We start from the raw sequence: 23,010 nt of genomic DNA, 5'->3' as shown, positions 1-23,010 counted from the left end.
CTCCTTCCACCATGTGGACTCTAGGTTATTGAATCTAGGTCAACAGGCCACACAGCAAGCACCTGTCCTTACTAAGCCATCCAAGTGTGCCCAAACAGTTTAAAATTTTTCTTCATTATACACATACTTTCTGTTCAGATCAGTGTGAAGCTAAACACCCAAAATTGAGAATGGAGTGTTAGATTGGAGGCTGTCTATCAAAATTGTCTGGAACTGCTGTAAACTCTCAAGGTAGCCTCTTTTCCTAGGTTCTGCATCCCAGGCCTTCCCTGGAGAATCCCCATCTTAGTGAAGGCCTATGCTCAGAGATGGCTCTGAGATGTCAGAGCTATTTATTTGCTTGGGTGTATGGGATTGCTGGAGTTCCAGATGTTCTCAGTGAGTCGGAAATGACACATTGAAGCCATAAGCCATTTGAATGCACATTCTTCCTACTTTGCCTAAAGCAGCATCTGAACGGGGGGGGGGGGGGGGGGGGCGGGGGGAGGGCATCTCAGGAACCCAGCTGTTTGCTGAAATTTCGTTTTAAAGGTTATTGTGGGAAGTCATATACTCCTCAGACAGCTGTACTGGTGGTTTTTGTATTCATAAAAAAAATGGATTTCCAGACTTTGTATGTTTCAGACATGTACAAATGTTCTTATCCTACTTGCTACTGTTTAACTTCTTCTACTTGCTGCCTAGAGAAAGTTAGGAACTATGTATGCCCTTAGAAGTTGGAAAGTACCAGTGTAATACTGGCTAAAGTCTAAAGAGAATACTGTGCTGGAAAACTATTCAGTTACTCCCAGGCTTATTCCAAGTTGTTAAAACTTTTAACCATTAACCACAATTAGACAAGAGAAACCATGAAGGACCATTGGACCAATTCTTCCCATACTCCTCTTCTCCTCTCTGGAGCTCTGCTACTGTTCAGCCTACTCCAGGATGAGGTCTGCCCAGGAGTTGCAAAGCCAACTCTCACCGCCGCATAGAGCTTTACGATTGGTGACATTACAGTCACATTTCCTCTGTAGACTATTCTCTAATCCATACATGTATCCTTTTCAGATCACCTTACAGAATAAACACTGTGACTGATGAAAACATTTTCTTCCTACAGTGTATTCCACACACGGTCAATACATGGCTTTCTGTAAGAAGCTATTAGTATTCTTGCGAAAAACATGGAGTATTTGTTTCTTCCTACCACAGTCTTGAAGCCTAGATCACAAGATGGACAGATGCTGAGCAACCAAATACACCAGGAGGAATGGAAAGAAAAGCAAACTGGGTTGAGTTTTTAGAAATCCAGTAGGAAGTAATTGATCTCAAGTCTCAAAAATAAATAAATAAATAAATAAATAAATAAATAAATAAATAAATGTACAGAAAGTCCTTGATTTAAAAGAATAATTAATGGAAACAGAGAACATGACCAATGGCACAGGCAATAAAGTAAAAAGAAAATAATAGAAAATAAAATGTAAATAAAAGCAATCATGTAAAATTTGTCTTTGAACTTGACAACAAGGAGATGAAAGAAAAAGTATTAACTGAAAGAAAAGAAAGCAGTTTCTTGCCCCCCCCCCTTTTTTTTTTTAAAGATATAGACATCTTATACAGGTGTCTGGTTTGTATACATGTTTACATGTGCATGTGCACTTGGGGACCTGAGGATGACTTCCAGTGTCTCCCTTGTTCTCTTTCCACCCTGTATATTGAAAGAAGGTCACCCAGTGAGCCCAGTGCTGGCATTTTTGCTGTCTGGACAGACAACAGGTTTCTGGGGAGCTCCTTTTTCCAACTCCCCTGGTGGAATTAACAAGCTACTTCCTGTTAACTAATTGGCAGGCTACTTCCAGCCCCACCCAGGCTTTTACTTTGGTTCAGAGAATCAGAACTCTGATAATCAAGTTGTGCAGCTAGGACATTTCCTGCTGAGCCACCATGCAGATTCACATTCTTTCTTAGGGCAATATTGAGCATTATTTGAAAGCTGTATAAACACATAAAGCCATCCTTATTTTATTACACACCATCATGTCTTTTGAGATGTAGAACTTGTACCTCCAAATACAATAGATAAATATGCTCCTAAATAAATAGTAGACCAGGGCTGGAGGGAAGCCACAGTGGTTAACAGTGCTTCCTGCTCTTGCAGAGGTCCCAGCTCAGTTCCCAACAACCCATGTGGTGTAACTCCAGGACATGGTGGGCGCCTCGGAGGATGCCTCCACATCCACACATGCACACACACCCACACATATGCATATGAATTTAAAAAAATGTAAGTCCTTAAAAATGGACCATAAAGAAGTTGTGAAATCTAAGGACTGGGAACAATTCTAGTTTCAATCTCTATCAAGGCCAAAGAATGGTCATCTTGTGTTTTGTTTATAAATTTTGGAAAGAAAGAGTTGATCCATAAAAGCCAATATATCTTCTATGAATATAGAAATACTTAGATTGGTTAAATAGAAGTTAAAATTTTCCTAATACCATATGAAAACCACAGTGGTGACAGAAAGATATGCTATACTGGCCAACTAGTCTAACATATATTTATCTCTATTAAAATATACTATTTATATCTATAATACAATCTATTATTAATATTATTTATATTAATATTATTTAATATATTTTATCATAATACTATATATCAAATATATATTAATTACATTTTGTATTATGTAGCATATATTTATTATATATTACACATTAATTATATATTATATTATGTATTATATACCGTATATTCCATAATCAAGTTATTATTTATTCTTTATTTACAATTATATAAATATATACCTATATACATATATAATATATATAAATTTTGAAACTCTACATAGTTCATGTTTGTTTTTCCAATCTCTGTTTTGTGTTAGATGCTATATTAGTAATTACCCTGATAAAAATCAGAATTTTCTTTAATTCTTTAGATGATTTATTAATGCAGGGATTACTTACAGGATTTATGGTCTTCATTAAGGCACAGAGAAGGTCAAGCCAGGTCTGGTGAAGCACTTAAAGTCTGATAGTAACAAATATCCATTCACATTGCTCTGCTCTATAGGGACGAGGTATGGAAACTGTGGAAGGTGGAGTTGGGGAGAAGGGGGTCAACTGTGCTTGCATAGCTTCACAGCCACTGCCAGCAGGGTTGCAGCAAGGTAGAGAAATTACATGGAGCAAGCTTTCTGAGTTCCCATTTACCCTCCTTAGATAACATGCTCAAGTTTCTTCCCAGGGAAGCTGCCATGGTGAGCTCATTATAGGGGTGAGGCTTCTGGCCTAGAGGGAGCCTGAGGTTGAAAACATAGGATAACTTAGACCACACATAGTACCAGAAGGCAGAGAGTAGCTTCAGATGAAGATTACCACTTTTTTTTTATCTCAGTTCACCTGTTCATCTATGATGCAACCTACCATTCTTCTATCAAGCAACAGGATCTGTCTCCTTCCTAGAATCTCTGTGTGTCGAGGGTGTGACTCTCTTGACCATTACAACCATATGATAGAAATGATGCTTTACTGGTTCCAAGGCCAGTACCTAAAACTGACTACAGGGTCCTCTTTGTCTAGAGGGGCACTGTCTGAAAAGTCCATCCATTTATTTTCTTCAAATCTGTCTGCTATCAGGTCAGAAACACGGCAAGAGGCGTGTGTGTGTGTGTGTGTGTGTGTGTGTGTGTGTGTGTGTGTGTGTGTGTTTCAGACTGATATTACTTATTTTGAATGCAGGGCTTTATGCATGCAAGACAAGTATTCTACCATGAAGTGCCATTCTTAGCCTCTACCCGATGCAAAGGGATGGTTGGTTCCATAGCTGTAACACCTGTAACAGTTACCAGGTCTGTGTAATGTCATCAACACTGCCATGTCAACAACGTTTAGTAGTGCTTTTGGTGGGAGCAGGATAGGACACTTAATAGGGCTGAATATTAATTAATGAGGAAGATTCTAGTAGTCACTGTGAGAATACAGCCAAGGCATAATCTTGGTGGTTAAGACCAGCGATGGCTTCCTTGGCCTGTATTTAAAATCCTGGCTCCACTGATTGGAAACTTAGAAAATTGTTTCTCTGGGGAAGTTCATTTGATGGCCATGACTCAGATGAAGACAAACTAAATGTGAGGATTAGATGAATTCTCTGTCCCTCTTACCCTTAGGCCTGTTTCTGTATTATGGCTCAGAGAGATGAGAGCAGAGGGAAGGAGGGAGGGAGGGAGAGAAGAAGGGAGGGAGGGAGGGAGGTTGGTGGATGAATAACTCCAGAGCTGATTATTTCTATTCCACCTTGCAATTGCAGCTCTTTTACATGTCAAGTGCTCTTCTGTTATTTTCTAAAGGAAGGAAGGAAGGAAAAGTGTGATACCCCCACATTCTCTGTTTGAGTTAGCATATGCTCTCCAGACCACGTTGGGCAAGAACTATTTATAGGACTATTTTATAGGTAAGCATTTCATGTGGATTTTGGTGCCTGGAAGATCGATACTTAGAAATTACCACAGCAGTGCATCTAAACAAATGCTGCTCTCTGAAGGTCAAAAGGAGCATTTACTGTGCTGTAACCTGAACTGTCTGTGCATCCTCCGAGGATATTCCTCCCTCTTACTTTGACAGGGGTTTGGGGAGGCGTTGATAGACTTGTGTCAGAAATGGCAAGAATGGCGGTCTCATCTGCAAATTCGGATGCTCTATTCTTTCCTTGGAAAGCTGTATTAAGGTAGAGCCTGAGAAGCAGTTTCGGCTTATCTCTGAACCAATGCCATCATCTTCCAAGGACACACTGGAGCTGACAGAAATTTGCTACATCATTGCTCTCCCTGCAGCCCACCCCCACACACCACATGCCCTGAAGGGAAATAAGCAATAGTATTCACTCACTAAGGTTGTGTTTGGGTGGCTGTAGCTTTAGAAGAAGCAAGGTCCTTTAGCTCGGGAAGTTCGTGGGCTTATTTCTTTACTCTTTATGAAGAATCATCGTGGGCTGGGTGAGTTAAATGTTTTCACCTTGAAGGTCATCACCAGGCCTGTAAAGCGGAAAACTCAGTGAAGTGTCATTCATTTCAGAGTTGAGTTTTCTAAGTGTTTGCTCCCACAGGAAAGGCTTCTCCAATGGAAGTGTTACAACACCAATCCTGTGGGGCAGGTGCATGTGTGTTCCCCAATTTAACAGCTCTGAAGCAAGAGGTATCCCGGCACAGCCAAGGAATACCACAGAATCACACACACACACACACACACACACACACACACACACACACACACACACACGAGATTTATTGGGAGGGAAATTGCAGATTGTCTACAGCAGCAGAGAACTGAACAGGGACAGGGTCTAGCCACTGGAGCTCCTTAGGGTGGGGCCTAGCTCCCCACACTTATAATCTCTGGGTGGGGCCTGATGGCTGGAGTCTCCAAAGGCAGGACCAGCAAAGGGCATCCTCTGCCCATTGCAGAGAAAGCTGTCCTCCTCTGATTCCGGAGGTATAAACTTGTGTTGTTGTTGTTGTTGTTTTGACGCATTTTCTGAAATGAGAAGGATCAGCCAATGCCAGCCTGAGTCCTATCACTGAAAATGTTAGGACATGCTGGATGACTAAGGGTACCAGAGGAAAGCAGGGTGTGACTATTGATAAAGAAGAGTTACAGTGGAACTTTAACATGCTAAGTTAAACTGGATAGAGTGGAAACACCTTCAGTAGATGGCATGTTGGGGTCCAGCTGTGGTTCTGCATCCTCAGCTTCCTCCTTCTCAGGGTGTCCAGATGCCACTGCACACCAGGCTGGGAGGATGAACAGAGTCTGGAATGAGTGGGGTCTGCGGGATCACAGGGAGTGAGTGGGGGTGGTGAGAGAGCCAGCCTTCTCCAAGAATCTCAGTGTTACAGTTCTTTTAGACCAAGGCCTTCTCCAATGCTCTTCAATGAAACAGCTCTCTTAAACAATTTTAGCTTGTGCATAACTTTATCTGGGTGAACCAGGCCCATATATATATATATTCACTTTGGAGAGTGGGAAGACTTTTTCCAGGTAAACGAAATAATTGCCTGGAGTTTAATGCCTCATTTTCGTGGAGAGGCAGGCATTCCAGGAATCCCAGGTACTTGTTGGGCAGGTTCTTACAGGGTGAAGGGTTTGAATTTATAAGTTTGCTAAGGACTGCTCCACCTTCCCCAGGTAGAGGATGTGGGTGGTCATGATTGCAGATAAGGTCAGAGAATGGAGGTGCAATGCTGGTAAAGGGGATGCTCTGTTTTGCCCAGAGCTCAGAGGAGGTACCTTTTATCATAGACTGTGATCTCAATTAGAAGTGTTTCCTCATGCCCATCCCTTCAGCTTAATGCCTATGGCTAATAATATCCTCCATTCACTACTTCTCAGTGTGTCTTTTAAGGGAAGAAGGATTTCTTTTGGCTCACAGACTAGGACAGGATACATTCTGGAGCATGAAAGGACCATTCTCACTGTTTCTCATCAGGAAGTTCAGACCAAACTCTCCTCTTTTCCATTGAATTTTTCTGCTGTATGTATGTATCCTAGGTCCTGAGGAATCCAGGACACAATGCCCTGCATTTCCCTTATATTCCCGCACCACTCACTCAACATGTGCGTGAGCATACCCGTGTGGATGTGGATGACCCAGGTTGACTCTGGGATCCATCCTTCAATGTTCTTCCACCTTATTCCTTGAGATAGGCTCTCTCAATCAAACCTGGAGCTCACTGATATGGCTTTGCTAGCCAGTTTGCTTTGGGGATTCCCTATTTCTGTTGAGATTACAGCTGGACATCTATGCCCACCCTGCATTTATGCAGGATCTGGGCATCCGAACTCCAGTCCTCTCACTTACTTAATCACAGTTGTATTGTTCTGCCTTTAGAGTTAGTTCTGCTTTATACTCTCCCTGCCTCAATGTGAGTCGTTTCTTATGTGCTGTGAACAGACACAATGACCAAGACAACTCTCATAAAAAGCAGCATTTAATTGGGGCTGGCTGACAGGTTCAGAGGTTCAATCCATTATCATCAAGGTGGAAAGCATAGCAGCCCACAGGCAGACATGGTGCTGGAGAAGGAGCTGAGAGTTCTACACTTTGTTTCTAAGGCAAACAGAAGAGAGGACTGTCTTGCAAGCAGCTAGGAGGAGGGTCTGCAAGCTAACATCCACAGTGACACACTTCATCCAACAAGGCCATACCTACCAACAGTGCCACTCCCTATGGGCCAAGCATTTCAAACCAACACTTGTGGTTACCCCTGAGAATGACTGATAGAGTCTTGAGCTGGTTACTGCCCTCCTCTCTGCCTCTCTTTTATTGGGTGTGCTCCTACGCATAGGTGCCAGGTCATGTTCCGGATGATCAGGACATGAATTAGTTTTGATGTCTTGGTGATTATTTGCAAATCTTCAGAGCTGTTTTAAAAGGCAGTGTCTTAAAACCCATTGCTGAAGGATGACTCCGACGCTTCTGAACAGGATTCTCTGGTGGTCTACATCTGCTTCCTTGCCATTGTGTGAGCTGACTCTGGTTTTCTGTGTAATTATGGTTAGATCAAGAAAACAGATTTTTTTCCTGCAATTTGTGGTGCAACTTAGAACTATATTTTCTCAGAACTACATCTTCTTCTGTCCATACATGTAGTTAATTTTTTTGTGTGTTCTGTGTTTTTGGTAACACTGTTGTGAACAGCCTAATATCAATGATTTCTGTCTGCCTCATCAATAGATAATTTTTCTTCTCCGTAAAGCTTTTATTATTTGCATGTTTCCAAAACGGAGTAGGACAATTAAATAAGAATGTTTGGTATTTAGTATCCATTTGTATTAGCTAATGATATGGGCCTTGACAATTTTAGATTTATAGGCTCAATTATTAACAATAACTTGCTAATGATCTAGTTCTAGTAAGGTCGGTTTGCATTATATTTCTTTTTTCCAATCCAGATACGCAACCAAGTAGAAGGAAAACAAATTATGTTTAATCAGTGGTCGGTAATGTAATTTTTACATGACAGAAGGCTAGCTGGGTTGAGCCTGGACCCTGGCTAAAGCTGCCTCTTTGTATTGTATGGAGAGGGACAAATGCCAGGTATACAAATGACAGGAGGATCATGATAAACTCGCTGTTCTTGTTAAAGTAAGCCACCAGCACCTGGCTCATAGGGCTTGGCTAGAAGGCTAGAAGGCAACTCTGGACAGAAAGGAACAAGTGGTAAGAGACAGGTAGTTTATAAAGCAAAGTTTAAGGCTGGAAAACCAAATGCAGAAAAAGGCAGAGAACTCTCTAGCAGTGGTTCTTAACCTTCCTAATGCTGCAACCCTTTAGTACAGTTCTTCATGTTGTGATGACCTCAGGCCATAAAGTTATTTTATTGCTATTTCCTAACTGTAATTTTTGATACTGTTATGAATCATAATATAAATATCTGATATGCAAGATCATTTTAGGTGATCACTGTGAAAGAGTCATTTGACTCCCAAAGGGTCAGGAACCACTGCTCCACAAGGAAGGGGATAGCAGCTCCTTTAAGTAGACAAAAGTGTTTGTCTGTTTCTATCTTCTTGCTGGGAAGAAATGTAGAAAATGATCACAAATTTTAAAGTTGTTAGCAACATTTTTTTAAGACTTCAGTCTTATCTTCTAAAAGGGATATATTATTCTCTATAGTTTTATGTTTTTATCCTTAAGGGACATAGTGGTATCCCCTAGCACATCTTTGAAATGGCAGCCTGTTGCAGTTTTTAAAGTAGGTAGAGTGATTATAAGGAAACTCAGAGGAACAGCTCTTCACAATCTTCCTGTGTCTGCTTATTTGTATTATGTGTGTTCCAAAGAAAATGCACAAAGAAAGTTAAGCATTGCTTTCATTGCCTCAGATATATGTTTTAAGGTTTTCCTATTAGTTGTTGAAAAATTATGCCATGGAAATAAGTTGTTTGTTTTGGACAGAATATTTGATGAACTCTGGTAGTATATCTATCAACCCTGATAGATAACTCTGTGTTATCCACAATGTAGATAGAAAAGGGAAATAAAATTATTAGCAGCTACATTGAAATCACTAAAACACCATAGGATCAGAAAGTTAAGCCGGTAGTCTTTAGAATTAAAAAGGATATTTTAATCAATTTGTAATTTTAAGTTATTATTATTATTATTTGTGTATGTGTTTGTGTGTGGGGGTGTGTGTGTCTGCTGACTACAGGTGCCCTTGGTGACAAGAAGAAGGCATTAGATCCTTTGGAGCTGATATTAAGGGCAGTGGTGAGCTGCAAAAATCAGTGCTGTGAACTCATTCCAGTTGGGTCCTCACATTCCATTCTCCTGCCTCAGCCCTCCATATCTAGTTTAAAAAACAAACTGCTGAGCCATGCCTATCCTTTCTTTTTAATTTTTACTTTGGGAAACACAAATACATGCTAAGTCTTCTCTTTTCTTCTAAGGACCAACTGTGCTAAGGTACCTTTTACATACATTACAATTCCCCCATTGTTGTGAGAGATAATTTCTAAAGTCAGCTAATTGAGTGATACAGTGAATACAAAGGAGGCAAAGGACATTTTCATGTCCCCAATAAGATCTATCATAAATCAAGCCAAATCCACCCACTAACCTACTATCTCCAGAAATTTATTTATTATAAGTAGAACCATACCTAATATGGATTTTTTTATCTGACCTCTTTAATTGGCAAATTTTGTTTTATTTTATCTTGTTTGAACCAGGATTCTTTGTATGTCTCAGGCTGTCCTCAGACTCTCTCAGGCCTCTGTGTCCTTGCCCGGAATGATGAGGTTAAAGGTATATATATAGTACCTTGACCAATGTACTGTGATAATTTTGAAGTTAATTTTTGTTGTATTTTAAAATCATACTTCAAAAATATTTATGTTACTATCAATTAATTTTTTGTTAGATTTTGCTTTGTCTGAAGCAAAGTCTCATGTAGCCCAGCCTGACCTTGACCTCATGATCTTTCTCCCTCTTCCATGCTAAAATCGGTGCTTTCATTCCTAGACACTTAGGTGTTTTTATTGTTGTGATATGAATGGTAGACACATATGTGTTTTAAGAAAGAAAACAGCTTCAGTATTTAAAATGAAATGTGGACAGTATAAAGTCTTGTTTCTAATTAAAATGGAATCCCTGCTATTTGTGACCAAAAACATGTCAGATTCTTGGCAGATGAGTCTTCAAAGAAGAAAAAGAGAAAATGGAAAAGAAAGAAACAAAGAATTGTACAAAGACTCAGAAGGTTATAGGTGAATGTCTCTTTCCACTTCCTGAGCATCTTCTCTTTTCACTAGTTTGCCATAGTACTACCAGCTCAAGGTCTGAATGGTTTACTTACAATGTACATTGTCTTCTTGCTTCTAACTTTGTTTGCTGGGGCTGAACTGTGTTCTCTGATAGGTTGTGAGTCTGCTCCATGGGTCCTCTTCATTGTGAGTCACGTTAAGGGAATGGCTGACGACTAGGTTAGGCTGTTCTTCTGTTAGAGGGAAGAGAGGATGACAGTGGGTAATGGCTCTGGAATCTTCTGTTCAGATGCAGCCTGCTGTCCAAGGCAAGACTGCGCTCAGACCTGTTGATTGCTTTCCCTTTGTCACAGAGGCATTACAAATTGCCTGGCAGTCAAAAGGTGGTATAGTCTTCACGGGACAATCCTGCTACCTCTGACCTTGGTCGTGTAGAAAAGTTTTCGGCAGCTAATATTCTGCTGGGTCTTTCCAGAAAAAAAGAAAACAAAATTTGCAATAAAGAGTTAAAAACTTTTAGCTGCATTTGTTTTTACAATTGGTTGTGTGTAAGTGGCTAACACTTAGACCCAGTCAGACCATCCTGGTGACACAGCTATTCAGCAGGGTCCTGCAATGAGATGCTGTTGGACTTCAAGGGCCATTCATTCTGGACTTCTCTCTCCTCTGTCTCTGAAAGATCTACAACACAAAGATGTGAATACCTGAAAGTCTAACTAACTCAGTACATTTTTAACTATTTTTTTGTTAATTCGTCTTTCATCAAAACTCATTATCCATCCCACCATCTCCTGTCTGCCTTCAGCATTTACCTCTGTCCTGCCTTGGGCTAGTGGATCACTTCCTATACTTCTTCCTTGGTGTTTAACACAGTGAGTGACTTGTGAGTGTCTTCTTAGAGCCCACTGACTCCAAGACAGCTTTGCAACACCCTTCCTTCCTGCTCTTTCACCCCTTTCCTCAGCCAGGCTCATTGTTCACTAAAACCTTTCTTCATTAAAACTTACTTTTCCCCCCTTGGTTTTGTTTTCTGGTATTTATAGACTGAGTGCAGCTAAGTAATTGAGTTGTACCTCAAACTCACCGTCCTCCTCCCTCAGCTGTCCAAGGGATAGGAATAAAGTTGCATGCAACCATATCGGGTTTAAAACAAGACAAAACAAGGTCAACAAAGCTTACTGTTGTCTCACAGGAACATACTCTTATTTTGCTAGTGTTCATTTACTGTTTATAAATAAATTTAATACATCCTCCCCACCCACCCCACTAATTTCCAAGCTCCATAGGAGCGGAAGTGCCCCCAGTCCTGACCCCTGTTGCATCTTCAACACAGTGCCACACACATAATCACATAATGGGTACTTGGTGAACGTCCCTTAAATAAAATAAAACCGTGATAGTAGGTGCTTTATTTCTTCATGAGTAGTGGCAATGGTTATATGTTAGCGCTGTAAATGTTAGTGTTTCAATACAACATAAAACCTGCATGGCAGTTAAATCACACTGACCTGTGTTGGGTTGTTGAGGGAATTAAGCAAAATAATACCTGCAACTATTGCTCCTCCTTAGGAGGCTCAATGTTCACCATGGAGCTTAAGATGGCTGCTTTTTCTTGTATAATCATCTACTTTAGATTTGTAAGGAGACCTGCTGAGAATCATGCCAGCATATTTCTGTCTTTCTGGAGCTTATCACTTTTTCAAGAGTGGATATTGTGACAATATATTGATAGTCTAGGTGGAGATATGAATTATAACTTCTTAGTTTACTATGGGATATATAGCAAAACTTTCCCTGTACTAGGAGGAGGCTCTGTAGTGAAAAAAAAATGTGATGGAGTATACTTTTAATTTGGAATAAGTAGAACATATATTTCCTCAATTATTACTGAAAAAGATACCAAAAATCTGTAGATGTATTCTAAATGCTGTACCTCGTGCATAATTCCTTTTTTAGAGGGAGTCACTAAATATTGAGTGTGCCTGTTGGAATTGTCTGTGGACTTTTTTAGAATGTGATAAGCATATATTATGTCGCCCCAGAAATGAACTGTAAGCATGAGCTTTCTAGGCCCTTTGCCTGGAAATGTCTATCTAGCCACATCTTTGTTTAAAGCACTGGTTTTAGTTAATTATGTTGTAAGACCCACTTACCCATGACTTGAGAGCCTAATCCATGGGCTGTGCTAAAAACAGTTCTGCCTACATGGCCCAGTCAAATGTGCAGCATTGTGTGTCTAAGGATTCATATTGCCAGCCTCTTTAAAAGTTCTAGTTGGAGTTTTTTCCTGGCTGATTCTGTTTCCAGTTAGTCATCAACATATCCACAATTGGAAAGTTGGCTGATGTTTCCTCTCTGCATCCAATAGCCCAGACTGACTTTTAAAAGGCCTGCTTTAGGAGGCTTGTTATCATGTGCAGACTTAGCATTCCTGGTGTAAATAGCTTTGGAACAATAAAGTAGTATTTGTTACTGGGGCACACATGTGGATGCCAATCATTAAAAAATAAAATCTTAATTTGTGTCTGTAAATTTTATGAGAATACTGCCAAAAAACTTGTAGACAATTTTTTTTTTCCAATCATGACTATACCTTTGTTATACTTAAATGAGCCATTTTTACCTTTTAGGGTGAGTTTTATGCTGAGGATAGAGCTAAGTGGTTAAGCACTTGCCTACCATAAATAATGCCATGGGTTCAATCTAATCACTACAAAAAGTAAAATTTAAATATGAGTATATGAGTCTGATGGAACATTCTATTGCATTTAACACATAGACAGTTTACATATCTGTGTATAGTGTTTATAACGTAAGCGGGTATATATGGTTGAACTTATTTTTATAAGTAAAGTTTTATTAGAGCACAAGTTCTCACAGTCATTTATATACTCTCTGTAACCAATTTCACTATAAATGCCAAGTTGAAAATTTTAACCAGAGAACAGATAACCTAAGAATTTCCAAATATTTACTGTTTGGCCTGTTAGGAACACAGAGAACGCACATAACACCCTCAAACAGAAATTATACATGCCGCATTTGTTATTTATTTATCATCTTCTCACTGCTCTGCCATCATTCAAGGTAAAATATGAGTTTTCTGATAGTTTGCCAAGTAACGTGATCAAGTTCACAACTCTAGTTGAAACTTGAGATTAGATTTTCCAGAGTGAACAGTTTTTGTTTTCTTTTTCTTTTAATGTACTGTGACAGAAAGTTTTTTTTTGTGTGTGTGTGTGTGTGTGTGTGTGTGTGTGTGTGTGTGTGTGTGTCTTTATAGTATAGTACTTGAGACTGGTCAATTTATAAAGAAAAAAAAAAAACTATTGATGTAGAAGCTGACTGTTCTAAGATCAGGAAGCCTCATCCAGTAAGGACATCTTGCTATTTCAGTTGGTGATGGAGATGGAAGGACAGAGCTGGCATGTGACAGCCAAATGTAGGAGGCAAAAAGCCTAGTCTCTTCAATCAACCTGTTCATCAACAAACCAACAAACCTGTGGCCCCTGTGAGAACAGGACATCTGATCGGGCAGTAGATGAGGGAGATGGCTCTAAGTTCCACCACCCAGAGCTCACAGCAGTCCTTGAGGGACTCTGACCTCCACCCCTAGGCTGCAGCCTGTGGCCCCACCCCCACAACTCATTTTAGCATTGTAAAAAGAGGAGGCATGTTCATGGCCATCCTGTTGTTTGATCCCAGGTCATATAGAACCTTTCTCAAAGACTGTAAAGGAGCAATTAAACTTCAGAAATCTCAGGATCTCACTGCCTTTCATTATCATTACACTGCTAATTAAATCTCCCCATGAGCTTGGGTAGAGAAAAAAACATGCTGTAATTATATAGTATGCCCCCTTCCCCAGGAGAGAAAATTGTGTCAAGTAAAATTATGCAAAAATGTCTTTGTTCAGAATGTTACCATAGTGTACAAACCCAGGGAAATGCAGTCGTATGTCATATCCAAGGAAGCACTGTTAAGAAATTGAAAGATAAAAGAAACTGAGGACCGGGTAAGTGAATTGTGGTAAATGCTACATGCACACGAGGATGTGTACACGGCCGAGAAATAAAAAAAAATATGTCAAACAAGATTAGGATGTCCTGTGCTCCGTTGTAGAGAATGGCTGCGGTGGCTTTTCCTCCAATCACGTCTTTGCTGCTCTTCTCTCAGGCTTGTTTCATTTATTATTATTATTATTATTATAAGCAGGCAGACTGGAAAGATTTGTAAATCAAAACACAGCTGGGAAGCCTAACTGTAGGTTTATCAAGATGAGTGTCCTTCTCAAACTCCTTCTACTTGATGATACCTGTTTTGTTTTTTTCTTTTGTGTTTGTTTTTGTTTTTTTTTTTTTTTAATCAGATGTCTCTGGGTGTTTCTCATGCCCCATCATTTTCATTCGCATGGCTCTTTCGTGCCAGTATTCTGATTGATCACACTTCTCACACTGATTTCTCTCCCCCCTCTACTTGTAAAAGGAAAATCTTTGTTTGGGAACAGATGGCAGGTGCGATTTAGCATTATCAGAGTATTCGTGTTATATTCATGAGCCATCCAGAGTAACTTGTTAGTAAAGGATATTACAGAAGAACCCAGCCCCCCCTCCCAGGTCATGTCTCACCTTTGAATGTATTTCTCTTGGTTTTTATCTTCTGAACGTTCAATAACTGACACATCCTCCTGGATTTTAAATTTCAGTTGTAGGTTTCATTTATTTCAATTGTAGAGTTTAGAACCTGGGAGAGAGACAGAGGTCTGTCCAGGGAACCCTTACTGGAGTTGGGGATTAACCTATTAACCTATTTAAAAAAGGAAACACTGGAGCTAGCAACTTCATCACGTGTCTTCCTCCCTGCTCCTCTGCCCTCCGGTGTTTCCTATGTACAAAGGTAAAAGTGGAAGTACTGCATTAGTTTGCTAAGGCCCTGGAAACACTATTAGTTTGCTAGCACTGCTGTAATGAATGATCAGCCTGGGCATGTCAACAGCAAATAGTGGTGCATTTCCCAGATATGGAGGCCAATACCTCAAGAGAAAGACTTCTCGGGCTGTAGGTGAAGAACCTATCCCATGATCCTCACCTGGGCTTTTTCCATAATAATCTCTGTGTTTCTTTTTCTTTTCTTTTTTCTTCTTTTTTCTTTTCTTTCTTTTTCTTTCTACCTTTCCCCATTTTACAAAATACTTTTTACAAGAATACCAGTTATATTCAATTAGATGTTACTTTGATGAACTGATTTTACTTTTATTGATTTATTTTTCCCCTTGTAATTGTGTAAATGTGGGTACTGGTATGTGGACTCAAATCTCCCGGATCAGTGCAGGAACTTGAGTCCTAATTTTTTCAACAGCTCTATAAAGGCCTTGTCAGGAGTGGAATGATAGTTCAGTTGTTCAAGTGCATGGATCTTAGTTTGATTCCCCTAAACCCATGTTCACCAAAGAAACAAACAAACCAAAAACCAACCAACCAACCACCACCACCAACAACAGAAAAAAAATCAAACCTAAAACTCCAAAACCAAAAGAAACAAGTAAAACTCCAGGCTTGGTTACATGCATAGAGCTAGGGTGATACAGGTTGATTGTTAGGCCCTGGTCTTCCTTTTTCAGCCACTGCCTCTGGGACAAAAAGAGATGGTGTCTAAAAGGAGGTAGACAGATCCTGAGGAATGATACCTGTCCTTTTCTGTCCTTCACATAGTCACGTACTCAAACACATTGGCACCCCACATAAGTGCATCCACGGAGACCTGAGCATGCGTGAACACACAGGCCTATGAAGACCCTCTCATTAAAAAGCATATTCAAAGGTACTACGTGGTAGGTTGTTAACATATGAGTTTAGAGAATGTTGTGGTTTATGTTAGAGGAAACTGTTGAACTGAGCAGAGACAGTTATTGAAGCAAGAATTGAAACAGGGAAACCTGCATTTAATTTGTAGATGATTTTCCTTTGTAACAGTGATTTCAGAAGTTACTTGAATATTTTCTCTAACAGTGGACTGTTGCTTTGAACTAAAGGTAGAACTTAAAGAGTTTCTGCAGTGTATATTTGGCTTTCTTCTTTATTATATGTTCAGATCTTGGTTTTCTTGTTTTTTCTGCATGTGCCTTGAATTGTCAGTGAAAAGAATACTAAACATAATTCAAGTATAGATCTAAAATCTAAAAGTTATTTTCTTTTCAATGCATAAGAGACTAAGGTTGTCTTGAAAAACTATAAGTTTCCAAGTTGAGAGACAAGGAAGAGGGAGAGGGAAGGGGAAAGACAGTGGAGGTGAATCCTTCCTTAGAGGAAAACCATGTGTTAAGGATCCATTTTTCAAACCCAGCAACCACGGAAAGTTAAATGTCATAGTTGCTCCTGTGCATCTCATTTCCCTCAGTTATCCATGTCAAGGTACGTTTTTAAGTAACGTCACCATATTTTCTTTCCTCTTTGTGGGAGAGAACAAATCTAAAACACATTGGAGAGCTGGTTTTATTGAGGTTTTGAGAATGTTCTTGAGGGATTCATAGTCATTTAAATCCTTCTACTGCAATCATCCATGTTGCTAAATATTCAGCCTGTAATTTTCCTCCTTTGCTGGATCTGGAAGCATATTTTTATGACATTGCACCACATGCACCAGGATTGTGAGCCTTCATAAGCCAGCCAAGATTCTTCCCACTCGACCAAAAGGATGCACTGGAAGCAGAGAAAATAGAACACAGAATTACCTAGTAGGTAAAAGAAGTGGGCTGTGGTGAGCAAATTGGGTGGGCACCAAGAGCACTGGAGGACAGGATTGCAGGCAGTGTCAGGGAAATTAAAAGGACATTTGCCTACCAAAGTGAAACTCCTCAGTTTAGAAAATTACTATTTACATGGAATGCTTTGTGAGAGGCATTTTTGTACATACCAGTGGAATGTTTGCTTGGGAGAACCAGATTCAGTTAATGGCTTCTTAGGGTTCTGTTGTATAGCATCCCATATTTTATTTTAAACAATTATCCTAAGGTAGTCTTTGGTTTTTATTATATACTCTCTGTATTTACATTTGAAATGTTATCCCCTTTCTATACACTGTACCCCGTGCTCCTATCCCTACTCCCCTCCACTTGTCTCCAGGAAGGTGCACTCACTTCTAATCTTGCTCTTCACCCCATTGCCTTGGCATTCCCCCACATTGGGAACACATGCTTTCCCTGGACCAAAGGCCTTGTCTCACATTGATGCCAGACACTGCTTTCTTCAGCTACATATGCAACTGGAGCCATAGGTCTCTCATGTGTGCTCAATGGTTGGTGTTTTAGTCCATGGGAGTTTTGGAGGGTTTGGTTGGTTGATGATGTTGTTCTTCCCATGAGGTTGCAGACCCTTTCAGCTCCTTCAGTCCTGTTTTAGCACCTTCATTGGGGTCCCTGAGTTCACTCCAATGGTTAGCTGCAAATATGCTCATCTGTATCTTTATGACTCTGGCAGAGTCCCTGAGGAGGCATCTCTCTCTGGTTCCTGCCAGTAAGCACTTCTTGGCATCAGCAATAGTGCTTGGGTTTGGTGGCTGCATAAGGGGTGGATTCTTAGGTAAAGCAGTCTCTGAATGATTCCCTATTTCTCTATTTGACATTGTGTTTCCTCTCTTGAGTGTTTTGTTCTCTCTTCTAAGAAGAACTGAGGCATCCCCAGTCTGGCATCCTTCTTTTTGAGCAAGGTCTGTAAATTGTTTCTTGGGTATTCAGAGCTTTTTGTGCTAGTATCCGCTTCTTGGTGATGTTCTTTTGTGACTGAGTTACCTCATTCACGATGATAGTTGATAGTTCCATCCATTTGCCTAGAAATTTCATAAAGTCATTGTTTCTAATAGCTGAGTAGTACTCTATTGTGTAAATGTACCATACTTTCTGTATCCATTCCTCTGTTGAAGGACATCTGGCTTCTTCCAGCTTCTGGCTATTATAAATAAGGCTGCTATGAACATGGTACACCATGTGTCCTTGTTGTATGTTGGAGCATATTTTGGGTATATGCCCAGGAGTGGAATAGCTTACACCACATAGGCACAGGGGAAATTTTCCTAAGATAGTATTTTTGTGATTGTTACAAACTTTAAAATTATTTATTTAGGCATCTATCATGAATGAACTGAAAAAACATAAAATAAACTGTATTTCAAAGACTCTGATAGACCTAGCACCTCTTTTAACTTATAGTCATGTTTCTTACTGGTTCTGAATAGTACCATATACAAAGTTGTTTATTTCAATTTTAATATGATTTTTTTATTCTAAAATCAAATGCATTGATTTCTAAAATATTTGCAAAACATAGAAAGTCCCATAGGAAAAAAAAATAGAAGCAGAGAACAACATCTTTGTTAGGTAATAACAAATTTTAAGGATCCATTTCTTTCCAACTCACCAACCATGAAGGACTAGATGGATCTTAGTTAACTGGGACGAAATAAGACATCTCAGCATCTGAAATACCTTATGCTAACTTACTTTTTGTTTCTGTCTGGTTGATAAGTGTGTTCGCTGTCCCCTTCTCAACCACCACCCTTTGTTCTACTTACAGTTCCTTGGTGAGACATATAATAAACAATGGGATTTAATTGAACACAGGTTTTTTTGTTTTTGTTTTTGTTTTTTTGTTTTTGTTTTGTAACACCATGAAAATTTTTTCTAACAATTTCATTGGGCAGGAGAGAAGGCTCAGAAATTAGGAATGTTTAATGCTTGTACAGAAGACCCAAGTTACAATTCATTCCAAACATCCACATAGTATGGTGCACAATCACCAGTTACTACAGTTCTGGGGGATATGACATCTTGGAAAGGTTTGTGCAGGTTCCTGCACACACATGTACATATGCACCATGCACATACATTATACAGGCACACACACACAAACACACACACACACAATTAAAATAAAAATAGATGTTGAAAACATACAGAACATTATTTTGGATCATTGTAGGCACAGTTTTTTATACCCTATCATAGAGGTGAAAATTATCTACTTCATTAAACTTTTGTCTCAAGGAATTTCTTGTTTCTGTAATTTTGTGTATCTGTATAACAATAAAATCTGCTCTTTACTACTTGGCTCATGTCATTCCTGATAGGTTTGGTACCTTAACAGGACTACTCTGCTTTGGGATGGTGTGTGTTTTATTTTATTTTTTCTATATCTTCCCATGTAGAAAACGAAAAAAATAAAAGCTACTTGAGACTTTACCTTCATAACTCAGTCCTGCTTCTTAATACCATTGCACTAAGGATCGAGGCTCAATTTGTATTTTAAAGAGAATGCAAATATTCAAAACAAATGAACGTTCATGACATTTTTTATCATCTTTAAGGTTGAATTTATAAGCAAGCATGAAAATAAATTTTTATTATCCACATAAAAATACTTACCAAACATGTTTGACTATGAGTCTAGCAGTGTTTTTTGTTTTAACCATATTTCGTTAATATTAGTAACACCTCAGAAATTGAAAATTGTTAGTTTCTTCTGAAGTCAGTTTTTTGTAGAAATGTGTGGGTTATATATTTATTATGTTTTGTGCATATATATGCATATACATATATGTTTCAGTTATTATTAAAAAATGGTTGGCTTATCTCTTTATTGGCCCCCACGGTCTCACTCTACGGATGCTACTCTAGTTTGTAGCTGTGAGCACAGACACTGTCCCTTAGTCCACGAGCTACACTCTCCATGAGATTCCCTTCCCAGGCGGCTCACTCAACCTGCCCTAATGCTTCTGCCCCAGAGTGTTTCTTTTACCCCACCGCCCAGCACAAACATGACTCTAAGGCCCGATAGCTTTTCTTACAGGTTTATATATTACAATCTCAGTCCACAAACCCTCTATACCATAAGATTACATAAAACAGGCAAAGATACAAACTTCCCTTCTGTAAGAAATAAAAGACCTATAAAATCCCTTAAAAATATTCAATTCTACCTAACACCAATTATGGTCAGCAAGGATGGAGGCCGGTTTTCTCTGGCTCCATCTTGATCTCCTCAATCCCCGTTCATCTTCCATTTTCCTACCTTTTCACCACCTATCTCTCCACTGTCGAATCATTTATCGACCATAAATCTACATAACACACTTTTTGTTTACTTAAAAAACCAAAAAAAAAAAAAATAGAAAAACAAAACTACCTTTAAATGTAAGCTGTGTAAAATTATTACCACTTGAAAATATTTTAAATCTATGTTTTTTCAAGGTTAATTATCTTGGATAAGTTATAAAACTAAATTAGTCTTCAACTCTGTTAGAAATCTGAGAAAGGTCAAATCAGAATTCATATCCTCATGCTGTGCAGCAAGCCAACTGAGCTGCCTCCCCAGTGTATAATGTTAACTTTATAAGTGCTTTGTTCCTTAGGATGCCTCACTGATGGACATGAACTCACTTAGCCCTGTGATGCCAACATCCCCTTTGTCAATGATAAACCAAATCAAGTTTGAAGATGGACCAGATTTAAAGGATCTCTTCATCACAGTTGATGCACCTGAGAGCCATGTCACTACAATTGAAACTTTCATCACTTACAGGATCATAACCAAGGTAACTTCTGAGTAAGCAAAATTCCATGTGCTCTTTGACCTCCTGGAAACACATTTTGGTCATACAGTACTTTTTAAAAAATTTGATATTCTCTGTATTTATATTCAAATGATATCGCTTTATGCCCCCCACTCCCACCCCCTTCCTTTAGCTTCCATGAAGATGCTCCCTCTCCTACCCACTTACTCCTACCTAAGTGCCTTGGCATTTCCCTACACTGGGAAAACAAGCCTTCACTGGACCAAAGGCCTCTTCTCACATTGATGCCAGACAATGCTGTCCTCTGCTACATATGCAGCTGGAGCCATGGGTCTCTGCATGTGAACTCACTCCTTGGTGTTTTCATCCCTGGGAGCTCTGGAGGATTTGGTTGGTGGGTAATGGTTTTCCTCCCATAGGGTAAAAAACAGCTCCTTCAATCTTTTCTTTAGCTCCTTCATTGGGGTCCCGTGTTCAGTCAGATGTTAGCTGCAAACATCCACAGCTGTATATGTATGACTGTGTCAGAGCCTTATTGGGGGCATCCATATCTGGCTCCTGCCAGTAAGCAGTTCTTGGCATCAGCAATAGGGCTTGAGTTTGGTGGCTGCATATGTAATGGATACCCAGGTGAGGCAGTCTCTAAATGATCTTTCGTCAATCTCTGCTCCTTTATTTGTCCCCGTATTCCCTCCAGTGAGTGTTTTGTTCTCCTTTCTAAGAATGACTGAGGCATTCCCATTCTGGCCTTCCTTCTTGTTGAGCTTCATAAAGTCTGTGAATTGTTTCTTGGGTATTCAGAGTTTTTTTTTTTTTTTTTGGGCTAGTATCTGCTTATCAGTGAGTGCATACCATGTGTGTTCTTTTGTGACTGGGTTACCTCGCCTGGGATGATAGCTTCTACTTCTATCCATTTTCTTAGGAATTTTATGAAGTCATTGTTTTTAATAGCTGAGTAGTACTCCATTGTGTAAATGTACCACACTTTCTGTATCCATTCCTCCACTGAAGGACATCTGGGTTCTTTCCAGCTTCTGGCTATTATAAAAAGGCTGCTATGAACATGGTAGAACATTTTTTGGGAGTATGCCCAAAAGTGATATAGCTGGGTCTTCAGGTATGTCCAGTTTTCTAAGGAACTACCAGACTGATTTTCAGAGTGGTTCTACCAGCTTGCAACCCAACCAACAATGAAGGAGTGTCCTCTTTCTCCACATTCTTGCCAGCATCTGCTGTCACATAGTCCAGCATTACAGAATCTTTTTATTAAAGCCATTTGGGGTAGATTTCATCTTTATTTGGTTCATATCAAATTTGATATTTGAATTGACTTTATAAAGTGGCCTCTTTATTTAGACTGCTAAGAATTATAAGATCTAGATTTTCGTCATAAACAATGACAACTAGCCTGGTGTGTGGTGCCATGTTTTATATCCTAGCACTTGAAGGCTGAGTCAGACAAAGCTCTAGTCCAAGGCTACCCTGGCAATTCAGAGTTCAAGGAGAACCTGGACTTCAGGAGACAGTATCTCAAAATAAACACTCCAAATAAGTAAATAATTAGAATAATTAGAATTCCTGTGCAAAGGAAGAGTCTTATGTTCCTAATACAGAGAGTAAATCACTAAAACCAGGACACAGTAACATTTTATAGTGATAGGGTTTTTCCTGAGGATTACGAAGTGTACTACTCTTTGTTTCTTAGATAGGAGCCAACTGTGGCTGTAGAGTGCAGGCAGAATGCTTATTCAACAATAAAAGAAACTGATTCAGAAACCAAATTTGTCATTGTCTACACAAAGAAAGCTAATGTCAGACAAAACAAAACTAAATACAGTCTGTTACATTAAGTCCATTTTTTAATGAATAATTTCTTTCTGCAAGTTAGATATCTTTTTTTTTTTTTTTTAAGGAAGGTTCATGTATCACCAATATATGGCTCTCTAGTGCTGAGGCACATCTTTTTACCTGACAGGGATCTGGACTATGCCTCTGAAATCTCATCTTTCAGCACAGTTGCCACACTATGGCCCTGTGTTCCTGAAAGTGTATATATGGAATCTTGCTCCTTGGCTCCTCATTTCTTTCAGTGCAAAGTGTAATTCCTCTGTCAAGTCAGATGACCTCAGGTCAGGACAAGCTCCCCACACAGGAAGCATCTCTCCTACCCTTGAGCCCTTTCTCTGCTCAGGT

General features: G+C 39.4%; 1 protein-coding gene across 1 annotated transcript in view; it reads left to right on the top strand.

The window, feature by feature from the left end:
• The window catches only part of SNX7 (sorting nexin 7), an 86,035-nt gene that overhangs the window by 1,269 nt on the left and 61,756 nt on the right, over nt 1-23,010 (top strand). The window contains exon 2 of the mRNA XM_080916576.1: nt 20,656-20,838. Within this exon, the coding sequence (XP_080772702.1) occupies nt 20,656-20,838 (183 nt within the window). The remainder of the gene's footprint in view (nt 1-20,655; nt 20,839-23,010) is intronic.

Source organism: Micromys minutus, assembly GCF_963924665.1.
Source record: "Micromys minutus genome assembly, chromosome: 4".
NCBI lineage: Eukaryota > Metazoa > Chordata > Mammalia > Rodentia > Muridae > Micromys > Micromys minutus.
The sequence above is the reverse complement of the archived record's forward strand: the minus strand, read 5'-3'. Positions and strand labels throughout refer to the sequence as shown.